The sequence below is a fragment of the Varanus komodoensis genome, unplaced genomic scaffold, assembly GCF_004798865.1.
Source record: "Varanus komodoensis strain SLA01 unplaced genomic scaffold, ASM479886v1 scaffold91, whole genome shotgun sequence".
Classification (NCBI taxonomy): domain Eukaryota; kingdom Metazoa; phylum Chordata; class Lepidosauria; order Squamata; family Varanidae; genus Varanus; species Varanus komodoensis.
In genome coordinates this window covers 1,572,795-1,585,197 of record NW_025336610.1, presented here as the reverse complement: position 1 = coordinate 1,585,197, position 12,403 = coordinate 1,572,795, and the positions used below count along the sequence as shown (strand labels likewise).

General features: G+C 50.0%; 1 protein-coding gene across 1 annotated transcript in view; it reads left to right on the top strand.

Moving 5' to 3' along the window:
- Nucleotides 1-12,403, top strand: part of LOC123017332 (disintegrin and metalloproteinase domain-containing protein 9-like) — a 52,939-nt gene that overhangs the window by 25,496 nt on the left and 15,040 nt on the right. Inside the window, exons 11-14 of the mRNA XM_044418608.1 lie at nucleotides 845-1,010; nucleotides 4,076-4,141; nucleotides 10,991-11,059; nucleotides 12,081-12,167. Of these exons, the coding sequence (XP_044274543.1) occupies nucleotides 845-1,010; nucleotides 4,076-4,141; nucleotides 10,991-11,059; nucleotides 12,081-12,167 (388 nt within the window). The remainder of the gene's footprint in view (nucleotides 1-844; nucleotides 1,011-4,075; nucleotides 4,142-10,990; nucleotides 11,060-12,080; nucleotides 12,168-12,403) is intronic.

The following is a 12,403-nucleotide window of genomic DNA, read 5'->3' as shown; positions in this document are numbered from 1 at the left end:
TAAGCAGCTTGTTTGTTCTCAGATGCAAATACATCTGCCAACGGTGGTCACAGCAGTAGCGGAGCTTCCCAAACGACTGAGGCGGTTCCCCTCGCGGACCTTCCCGCTCGGGTCCTGGCCGTGGGGTCAAGAGACCCCCTGCGCCGGACTGGCTGCGGCTGCCCACAAAGCAGCTGAGGCTGCCTCAGGGATGCGTGTGCCGCAGAGGGGCCCCAGCAGCTGTGTGCACGGCAGGAGGGGGAGCTGCGCTGAACGGACCCTCGGGGCTGCCCCGGTGGCCCAGCTGCTCCGAAGTATCCTGTGAAGGGAGGGCAGATCGTTGGGCGCTTGGCAAGTTGCCCTTGGCCAAACTGGACCCCCGTTCCGTCTTGCCGAGTCACCTGCACCTGCCGTAGCTGCACCTGCTGGTGTCTCTGCCATGCTAGCTGGGGGCTGGCTTATACAGGCTGGCCGTGCCTCTCCAGGGCTTCAGCCGGGTCCTTCCTCAGCCCTACCAGGAGGTGCTGACAGCTGACCCTAAGACCTTCTGCATGAGGCGCACACGGTCAGCTCCTGAGCTCCAACCCCTCTGCTGCTTGGAAGCGACACTCTATCCCTACCTTGGGACAAATGGCTGCTGCAGCAGAGAATTTGTTCTTTTCTGTAGGTTTCGCATCTGTCTCTAGTCCCTACTGATGGAGCAAGTGGAAGAGTGCAGTGTTGTATGTCTTCTCCCAGAGGGTTTTACTGTTTGAGCTGCTGTTGCTCAGGCTGGCTCTCCTTGTTTTCTTGCTTTGTGTTTCTGCTGTGTCAGAAAGTTTTGAACTAATAGCGCCATCCTGGATAATAATGTGTTGTGTTGCAGGAAATGTAAAAGACTGAGCAACTGTAGCAGGAAGGTCTATTACAGTACCATAAGCAAACCAGGAAAGGAATGCTTGCTTGACATACCTGCCAAAATATTCCGGAAGGAAGTGTGCGGAAATGGCATCATTGACGACAGCGAAGAGTGTGACTGTGGCCGCAACGAGGTTAGACCTTTGGACTTTCAGAACATAGAAGGCTTTGTTAAAGTGTGGGTGGCCCTCCCCTGGCCTTTGGGTGGCTCCCCTGAATTAGCTTCCCTGTGAAAAGACTGCTTTTGTCTTTTCTTGTTCCTGCAAATTCCAACAAAATTAAACCGTAAGAACAAAAGGAAAGATGTCATTACATTAATTTGAATATATTGATTTCAGCGGATACATATGGAATATAAATATAGAAGTACATGCAAATATATGTATATATGAAAATACAGTTTTCTAATAAATTAAACAGCAACTTCAGCAAAGGCAGATCAAATATCCATATATTTGTCCGTCCGTGAGATGCCCTCATTCAAGTCTGGAAAGCACTGTTAGGTCCTTGGTTTATAGCAATACAGCAGGTAAGTGTATATTCTTCCAATGCCCTTTAGCTCTCAAAGGGGCAAAGCAAATCCAGTTACAACTTCCAGGAAGCAGTTGGAATATTAAGTGCATATCATTCATACGAAAGAGTGTCCCAGTGCAAAGTTTATCTGTCTTGCACCCTCCTTCCCAAGGGAGGCAACCGCTGAGCATTGCCAAGGCATTCGATTAAGTAAAGCATTAGCCGTGTTACCTCCAGCAATTAGCCTTCTTGGAAGAACCCTTATTAAGGAGAGATGTTGCCATCCAACATGGAACAGGGATTTTTGCTGAGTAAGACAAGCTAAGATACGTACGTAGGTACATTAGAGGTAATCCATTGATTAGGCGAACTGGGACAGTCTAGTTCCTTATTCCGTTCCTGTGTGAGGCTCTGTCTCTCACAGTTTATAAATAGGTATTTATAAACATGGAGGAAGGGTTGATAATACTGCAAGCCAGTAGCCCCGTGGGAAGAAAAGGTGAGCGCGCTGGAGCAGCGAGTGTCCACCCTCCAGGAAATAAAAGAAGACGAGGAGTTCTTGGGCAGAGTGGCGTGGCGGAGCTGCAGCAGCTCAGGGCAGTGCCGAAGCAAGGACAGCAAGCTGAGGCAGAAGAGGAGAATCCTGAGGGAAGGGGAGATGAGGGGGAAACTCCCTGCGAAAAGGTGACTGTTAAGAGCAGAAGACACTCTGCACCAGGGGAAGCTGTGGGGCTCTTGACCTGTTTTCGGTTACGTGAGGATGAGGCTGGAGGGCAGCCTGCTGTGGCAGGACTTCAGGGCACCCCACTCAACACTGAACAAGAGGCTCAAGGTCAACCAAGTAGTGGCCATGATTCCACGAGCAAGAAGAGAAGAGTGTCAGTTGTGGGAGATTTCCAGTTGTGTGGGATGAAACACCTGTATGTCAGGGGGACCCACGGACTCATCAGGTTTGCTGTCTCCCTGGATCACTGGTTGGAGAGATGGGTGATAGGTTATCTCCACAGTATTCCCACACTGCGTTAGGGAGGTCACCCAATCAAACAGTGAGATCAGATTAATCTGGCAGGATTTGTTCTTGAGAAATCCATGTTGGCTTCTAGTAATCACTGCATTGTTTTCAAGCTTTTAGCAGGCTGACTGCTTTATCATCTGCTCCAGAATTTTCCCAGGGATTGATGTTGGACTGACTGGTCTCTAGTTCCCAGGTTTCTCTTTTTTCTTCCCTTTCTTGAATACAGGGACAAGATTTGCCCTTCTCCGGTCCCCTGGCACTTCCCCTGTCCTCCATGATTTCTCAAAGAAAATAGACCGCGGTTCTAAGAGTTCTTCTGTGAGCGCCTTTATGACTCCAGGATGGAGTCATTGGGCCCTGGAGGTTTGGACTCATTCAGCCCAGTTAGTTGATTCTTGACAGCAGGGACAACCTGGATTGTAAGAAATGTTGCATTTGCCATTCAGCTGCGACAGGCGAATCATATAAAGCCCCAAATGAGAAAAACTCCTATTCAGTACCCAGTAATTGAACCCAGTTAAAAATAAGCTTGTGCATCCAAGTTTTCCACAAAAACAAATTCTTAACCATTTTTAAATCTGGATTTCTCCATTGATTCAATTTAGTATGTGGGTAAAGGACTGAAATATAACTGTCATTGAAATTTTATGCCACGCATTTCTAGCAACTGTAATGGCAGAAGGAATCCAGTCCGCATTATTCTGCGATGAACTTAATGCCATTCATTTGGAATTGAGGATTCAGGTGGGAAGATACCACAACTTGCCAAGGTGGAAAATCTAATCTAGCTCGAAAACTGCAGATCTAGGACAGGTCAACAAACAGACCCAAGGACATAAACCAAGATCCAGAAAGCGAAACTGACCTTCTTTCACTGAAAGTTGCAACATTTTCCAGGATATTTACTGTTGGATGGAACTGCCCCCCAATATACAAAAAAGAACATGATGTTTATGAAAACATTTGTCAGGTATCAGTAAAGGAATCCCAAGTATAACATAAACAATTCAAGGTGTAATATTCTTCCTGAATGTAATTACGTTGCTTAACAAATTCAGCTTTCAAAATATCCTACTTTTATCTCATGAGTCCTCATTTATCAGCTCTTTCGCATTGAACATGATCAATTGGAATATGGCTCTGAGAATAAGTATTCCCAACTGAATAATAAAATATGGGCAAAAAACACATTGCCAGTTATCTAATGTACTATGAGATACAGTGTCTCCCACGGGCGTCATTTCAGATTTTCACCAGTTAATAGAATAGGCAGACAAATCACCAACTTTTTGATCAATGACATCAAAGCCATAACAGATTACTGGAGCTTCAGGAGATAATTAGCATGAAGAATAAGGTTAAGTGCTAAACCGTGGGGCCCGAAGCCATGGCTTCTGCTGTTCCGTCTGATCAGCCGTGCATGTTGGAGGTTCCAGACACAAGCCTGAATGGTGAAATGCTCTTTGTTGCCGCTCCTGCTCAGAAAAAAGCAGCTTTGATGGCCGTGGGCTGGGGCAATTCCACTTCACACTCGTGTGGAAGTTCCAGCTGGTCTCCACAGATTCCCGCCTGGATTCCCGCTTGGCCAGTTCCTCACACCAACACCACCCTTGTTATAAAACCAAACCGAACGGACTGGTGAGCAGTAAGCGTATTTTCTTCTTCTTTCAGGACTTGGAGGGAACTGGAATCTTGAAATTTTTCACAAAACCTTCTGGGGAAAAGTGGCCATCTCAGGTAAGATGAGAACATCTCTAGCATTCCTGCCCCTTGGATCGGGCCTTGTGTGTCACGCAGCTTCCTGGTTGCGGTGGCTCATGTGGGAGGCGAGAAGCAGCTGGTCGCCCTTGCGCAGCTGCGCCACTCCGTCTTTCCAAAATACACGGTCTGGAAAGAATTTCTAGAGAGAACGAACACCACGTGCAACGGGAAGGGGAGCTTTCTGTGACAGCGGGCGTGAAGCGGATGGGTGGGTGCGCGGCAGGCAGTCGAGCGCAGGAGCAAAATCCAGGGCCATCCTACGTCTCTGGAGCTGGGCCACCCATTCCAAGGGCTTTCCCACAGGCGGGGATCTTGTCCTGCTAGAATATGTGTGGCTGCCCCAGGCGCCGTGTGGCGTGAAGGAAGACTCGGGGTTTCCTGTGGAGGGAAAGAGGCGATGCCATGACTTCCTGTTAATAGAGTTGGGGTCTTGAGACAGTCTCTCGGGGCCTGTGGTCCGGCAAGTGATGGGAAGCTTCTGGGTGCTGGTGAGAGGTGGGTTGCATCCCCAGAAGCCTGGGAAGAACCTGTTCTGCAAGAATCTCGTAATGTGGGCAGAAGACTGGCGCTGTGGTCGCTGTGACCCAGCACACGTCACTCAAGGGGGCGACACTCAGGGGGCAACACCAAGCAGGGGTCCTCCACATCAGGACAATGATCAAAGCAAAGAAAAGAGGCAGCCGTTCATAACAAAATCAGAAGGGACATAGCTGAGTGCAGCCCTAGCTTTCAGGACAAGGGGCTGGAGACGGAGAGTCATGTGGGTCAAAAGTGACCCACAGAAAGAGACCGGGGGAAGAGGAGAGGATGCAGGTGCCCGCCAGGATCAGCACGGAGTCGGCAACGGAGGTGGCAGAGCAGATCCAGCTGGTGAGAAATGGGTGGAGGCAGGTCGTTGATCTGCTGAGTCAACAGAGAGCAACCCGCAAGGAAGCAGGAATCTCGGATTGTGGCAGCGAAGAACTACAACAAAATTTGTGAAATCAACAAAGAATCAAGACTGGAACTAGGCATGGTCGGAAATCAGAACTGGCAGGCGAGTGTCGGACTTGGAGAGATGAAAGAGCCAGTAGAGGCAACGATACTGTGATTGTTTTTAATAGAGTGGCTGAAGGAACGATTCCCTTGCATTAGACTAAGTCGGGCAGACCTCACCTGTGTCCACAGAGGACGTTGTGCCTGGCCCTTTGGCAACACCGGGACTTGAGTCATCACCGCAGAGGGCGCAAACGAAGCTCCGACTGGGAATGTTCCGGCAGCTGGGGGGGGGGAGAGCCCCTCCTTCTTGTGGAGGCCCCAGTCCAGCTATGCCAGGACTTGTGTCTAGAAGCACTTCTAAAAAGAAAGCATTTTAATTCTGCACGCAACTGTTGAGAGGATAGAACTGTTCACTGCTGGGCCACCCAGCTAATTCTGCCTTCGGAAGCGGAATCATGGAATAGTGGCGTTGGAGGGGCCAAGAAGGCCATCGGGTCCAGTTTCCTGCCATTGCAGGACACCAAGTCACACCATCCCGCACAGGTGGCTGTCCAGTTTCAGCTTGAATGTCTCCATTGTGGGAGAGCCCCCCACCTCTCCGGGCAGCTGGTCCCACTGCCGCATTGCTCTGACAGTGAGGAAGCTTTTCCTGATATCTAGCCTGAATCTGGGTTGTCACAACTTGAATTGATTATTCTGTGTCTGCACTCTGGCATCAGCCAGAAGAGACCTTGGCCTTCCTCTTTGTGACGGCCTTTGAGGTCCTTTTAGAGGGATCTCATGTCCCCCCTCAGCCTCCTCTTCTCAAGGCTGAACATGCCCAGTTCTCTCAGTCCCTCCTCACAGGGCAGTGTTTCCAAACCTGGATCATTTTTGTCGCCCTCCTCTGGACCCTTTCCAATTTACCTGCATCTTCCTTCAATCTTGGTGCCCAGAACTGGACACAGCATTCCAGGTGAGGTCTGACTAGCAAGGAGTATAGAGGAACTGCTACTTCTCGTGATTTGGAAGTAACGCTTCTCTTAATGCATCCCAAACCAGCTTTTGCCCTTTTGGCGGCTGCATCGCATTGTTGGCTCATGTTTAGCCTGTTGTCCACAGTTACTACAAGGTCCTTTTGGACAACAAGTTAAATATGGGACCCACACAACTGCCTTGTGGGAGGGAGCAAAGCCACTGATTAAAATGCCTCCCCATAAACCTGGGAGAGGAGGAAGAACCAAAAGGATGCAGATCCGAAAACCCTGCCATGTGCAGGCAGAGTGAGCAGAATTCATCCAAATAACGAAGGAAGGGGGAAAGAAACACATCCAGTTTGGGGAATGGTGTGATACCAGAAGCGATCCAGCAGGTTGCCTGCGTTGGTGGAACCTCTGTAACAAAGAGTCCTGCACTCAGGACGGAAGGGCCCGGATTATCCGTCTCTGCTTATCCCTTTTTACCTTGTTCAGCGAAAAAGTGTGCCGCTGAGAGGAGTTCGATTTGTGTAGACACCTTCACTTGGGAGCTGGTAGTAGGGGCTTTGCAGCGAATATTGCGAGGATCTCTATTTGCAGCCCACCCACCCAGTGACTGCGCCACCCCACCGTCGTAAACAATGGAGAGTTGCTGGGATGGGGTGGGGCCGCCTGCTGGGTCTTCCCGGGAGGCAAACTGGTTGCTTAATTGGTAATGTGGAAGAATGTGCTGATTAGAGGCAAAGAAGGAGACGAGCAAAGAAATAGGAGCAATGAATGCCCATACGGGTCGCCTAATAATCATTCCTGAAAAGGTGAGGTGACAGGGTTAAGGAATTATCTCAGAAGGTCAAGGGAATGGGTGCCCCATAGAGCTCAGGCAGGTACAATTTTTGCTGAGAAATGAGAACCCCCTTTTACAAGCAACAACATTGGGCAAGGAAGATTCACTACGGAAGTATCTAATGCCAGCCGGCCGGGTGATACTATGCAGCCGCATGATGGGCAAAGCCATTCAGGGAGGGGGTAATTGGAATGGGCAAAGATACGACCTTCCACTGGAGACGCATCTCTAAGTTCTCACTGGGACCTAATAAGCCCACAACTGGCTGCTTCCTCGGAGGAAATGCTGGAGGCGCTGGCTGTCTCTGGGGAAGGCGCAGTAATACTGGGGGAAGATTTCAATTTACTAAAGCGCAGCTTGACAGAAGTGCTACAGATCGTCGTAAATGCTTGATGCTTCCCTCTTCCTTCCAAAACTTGCTTCAGAAATACGACCTGAGGGGCACCTGGCACCTCCTACCTGCCCCTGAGAGGCATCGCACCTCTTACTCTTGCACGCACGAGGCATGTGCTTCCCCTTGCTATTTATTGATCTCTGCTGACTGGGGCAGAAGGGCCAAAGAAGCAAAGACTGGGTCCATAAACATTTCTGACCCCCCCGCCCCCGCTTACCTATTGATTGATGACATAAACAGCCAACCTCACAGTCGGGAATATATTCCACAACAATTGGTGTTCTGAAACTCTAGATATTCGCAATATCACAATGAAATTACACTATACCAACCGATGTTTTATGAATTTGGTAACAACGTTCCTGAATTCCTGGCCCAGCAACATAACTAAAAATTTAACTGCAAACAGCCTTTAATCAGTCAGGAGGGGGAACCGTTTTTTAACCAACCATACATAAAGAATGATCTTAGACATCACTCGTTCGTTCATTACATTTTTAATCTGCTCAGTTACTAATGTTCTCTGGATGGCTATAAGGACATGTGCACTTTTATGAATCCTAAATCTGAACACGCTTGGAATTTCTGAAGAAAGCCGGTACAGAGGCACTGAACCTGGAGCGTGTTCAAACTCTCAACTAAGACAATTAAATAACTCGAAAAGACAAGGTGCCGGGCAGCGACTGTTTCCATGGCTGCTGTTTTGAATCTCAGCTTGCTCCTCGCTCGCTCACAGGCTTCTGCATTCAGTCGAAGATCAGACAGTCCGTAAGCGAGTGCCTCTGGCGTGGGGGCTGCCTGCTCTTGTTCCAATTCTAAAGCAAGGCAAAAGCATGGAGAATGTGGACTTGTCTCCTCCGGAATCCCTCCTTCATCAGGACCACAAAATACTTGCCAGCGCTATGCCCACTTGGTGCTGGTCATGCTAAAAGCGATCGATAAGGACGTGTTAAAGGGAGGCGGGTGGCTGACCCAGTAAATAATCTTCTAGCCACAAGACATAAAGGAACGAAAACTGCAGCTAAACTTTGCTCCGTTGCCTCCGAGGTCCTTGGCAAGGGGGACGGCTTGCTTTATTTTACTGAAACCAGGGGAAATGAAGGAAGTAGGCCCCATTTATGCATGCCTTGGAGACTTGATATTCCTCAGGTCAAGCGCGACTCTGAATCCACCCGTAGCCCTTTCCCCATGAGAGGGAAGCTGAGCAGGGATGCCCGTTGAGCTGCTGGCTGTATGCTCTAGCCCTGGAGCCCTTACCAGGCAAGGCAAGGCAGGACTGCGCCATCCAGGGCCTGATGTTAAAAACATAGAAATGGATCCCCGGTGAAACTCTCCCCACTTTGGCTGGCGCAAACCAAGGTGTGCTTGACACCCGTAAGCATCAGAGCTGCCTATGGGAAGACGACGGGGAAGCCCCCAGCAACGAGGAAGCAAGAGCACTGGCCCGAAATATGGTCGGGCAGAACAAATATCAGCTCACCCATTTGTACAAGATTCCATTAAGCGAAATACCCCTTAAACATGGGGAAGTATATATAGTATTCCTTCCAGAGTGGCCAATATCATCAAACAGAAACATGACCCTTATTTAATCAAATAACCAAGACACTTCAGAAATGGGAGATGTTAAGGCATCTCTGCCTAAGCAGGATAGTAGCTATAAAATTAATAATCCTTCCCAAAATTAGATCCCTGTTTCTGTTCCTGCCCAAGACAAATATATGGACGAGTGTCAGCAGTTACTGAATGCATTTTGCTCATGCAGAAAATAAACCAAAACTACATGTAATTCTTTATATGGATACCATCAAATAGTTGGTTTGGGAATTCCTAATCTCCATCATTAGAAACATAAAAACAGAGTGAGTCAGCGAGTCTCCTGGGCCATCTAGTCTGACCCCCAGCTCCAGCCGGCTGCACTCCTGATAATTATTTCCAGGATTATCAATTGCAACACTTTTACAAATGCTAAAATATAACACAGAAATGTCACAGATACACATGGAAATGGGGATTTAAAAGGTAACTGCCACCTGCAATTTCAGGCCGTTATGTGGAAAAAGGCCTTGATGGCTACGCCCTTGTTTTGAGGAAATGGCACAGAAAGCTTGCCCACCAATTTTTCTTTTCTTCTGTTACTGATCTATGATATAAACAAACTTAGATCCTTTAAAGGGTGGAAACGTGGAAACCCAGAAACAGAGTGAGTCAGAAGGGGTCTCCCAGGCTATCTAGTCTGACCCCCGGCTCCAGCTGGCTCCGTTCATGACATGCCCACCATGTGCATGTCTAGCCTGTCCTTGAACACCCGCACCGATGGGGCCTCAGCCTCCTCCTGGGGAAGGCAAGGGACTGCCTAAAATCATGTCCAGCTCCTCAGCTTAAGGCCGCTGGGTGTGGGGCAGCTGATGTATAATCTGCAGGGGACTAGAGTTGGCTGCTTCCTGCTCGGTTGGGTTGCTGTCCAGTCCTACTGTTCTGTGGACCTATGCATTCCATGAAACAGCACCCTCGCGGGGGAATCTTGGGGGGGGGGGGGGGGATCCAGAAACTGGAATTGGCCTGTCACAATGGGACACAATCTGGAGCAGGGGACTACCAGAGCCGGCCCCTGCCAAGGTGAGCGGAAATAATAATAATAATAATAATAATAATAATAATTATTATTATTATTATTATAACATTTCCTTAAACGACCGCGCGGGAGTGTCTCTCTGCTCCCCTGCGTGCGGGAGGGTCTTCGGGGGAGAGAGACACACCTGTGCACTTTGCGGTCAGGTGTGGCGAGTCAGATACGCAGGGCAGATGGGATGAAGCTGAAGGAAACAGTTGCCTGGGCAGTTAAATGGTCCCCAGCCTCAGCCTCTTGTCCATCTAGGAGGGACTAAACAAGCAGCTGAAGTACAAAGAACTGCTCCCATTTCTATGGCGGCCGCAGAGTTGGAGAATGCAAAGGCAGGAGCGGAGGACTGTCTGATCCTGCTCGGAGGCGGAAGCCTGCCCTTGCCCAGGCCGGCGGTGAGGAGCAGCTCCATCTGGTGCCGTACCTGCATTAGCTAGAAGCCAGCCAGTCCTTTGGGTGAACAGGAGCAGGGCTGACAGCTACTGGTGACTTAAAAAGCAGCGAGAGAAAAACGGTTTCTTTCTTTTTCTGCAGTGGAAACAAAGATCAAGGAACCAATATCAACATGCTGTCCACCCACCATCTAGAGACAGGACTGTAAATGGTTGAGAAAATGTCACCGAACTGGCCCTGTTTGGTGTGGCAGAGCATCTTGCTTCGGTGTTTGCTGCCGCTTCCGTTCTCCTGACCTTGAATGACCGCAGCTGTTACTCATGTGCATTTAATACCTTCTGAGCTGTATTAACAGAGCGTTCCCGACGGGCCGCGGGGCCACCTGCGCCAGCCCTCCGGTGATGCATCAGCCTCTGCTTTGCAGTGGGCTCTTTATCATACCTGTGCTCTCTCCTCATTATTTATCCTCCATAAATTTGGTTCATCCTACTGCCTGATCCTTCCGCTGCGTCCATTGGAAAGTGTGCGCAGTGTCTCTTCCATGATCCTGCTCTGTGAAGCACGAACTGTCAGAGTTACTCTGAAAGTTCAGAAACGGGTCGTTAGAGACATGCTCCAACTTTCCCTTATTTTCCAGAACCAGGGCGAAGCGACAGTCAGCCAAGCATTAACGAACGACAACTTTCCATCGCTCAAAGGGTCCAGTGTAAGTTACACGTTAAACTTTAAAAAGCTATACCTGGCAGGGGTGGGGGTTCTCTGCATGGGGGCTTGAACCCGTGGCTTTACCAGGTTTCTTTTGTCTTCCTTTCTCTGCCTTTCTGCATATTCTGCTCCCGCTGCGGAGTGATGGGGCTGAGTCTGTGCCTGAGGCTCTCATTCTTGCTTGTTCCATTTCGAAATTTTGCTGCTCTTTCCTCGCTCTAAAGGGGCATGAAAAGGGCTGGAAAACACGGAAGACGTTCTGGGGGGTGCTAACGTCACAAAAAGGTCCCACAGACTTCCGTGAGCGCAAAATAAACGCCTTGGGTTGAGAAGCCCCGTGTGTCAAAATGCAGAATATCCCTGTTGTTGTCGTTGGAAAACTTCCTCCTCTCCCCTGCACACGTCCTGTCAAAGCAGTGCTGGCCAGGCATTTTACTGCGACTCAGTTAAAATGTGGTAGATCTGCTCAGGGTGCAGATAAAATGCATTTCGGCCTTGACCTGCAGGCCCTGATCCCGACCTTATATCAGCAAAAGGCAGACCTGCCCTGGCAAACATTCAGTCCAAATGCAGGCCGAACATGGATGACAACCAGGGGGGGGGGGGGGCAAACCCCAAGTGCCATTTCTGCTTGCTTTGGAATTGGCACCCCACGTGGCCTCTGGAAGCCCCCGGGCCTCATGCTTAGAATCCGGTGTCTAGTTCTTTTAATTCCAAAGAGCGCTTTGAAAACAATTAGCCGTCATCTGGCGTCCCTCCTCTGAGGGTACAGTCCTGCAGGATGGCCACCAGCCCTTGCGTCCGTCTAAGGAAGAACAGAAGTGGCAGGGGGCGACTTGGGGGGCCCGTCGCCCTGCCCTGCACTTTGGGGGCCCTTTCAGCTGTGCTGCTGTGGGTCTCGCCTTCCATCAGCAGCCGGTGGGCATGTGGTCATTCTGCCATCCCACGAGGACAGCAGAGCCAGAGGCTGCATTTGGGCAGGGGGCGCGTTGGCGAGAAGATGAGGGTCCTCTCGTCTGCAGGAGTGCAGAAGGAATGGCTGCTGCCAGGACTGCAAATTCAAACCAGGCACTGACTGTCTCCATGGGCCCTGCTGCGAGAACTGCAAGGTAAGATACAAGCAGCTCTGTTCAGGTAAAGGTAGGACCTGGCCTGGCCCACCCCACCTCTCTCCCCCCCCTCCCCCTGCCTACATTTCTTTGCCTCATTCATTCACGTAGGGGGACTTTGGGGAACCTCCAGGGCCGGGGAAACCCTGGGCCAGAGCCGGCTTCCTAGCAGCAGCTCTCTTGGAGGAACCGGGCCGACCTCTAAATCCAAGACTGCTGTTGCACGAAGGCAGAGC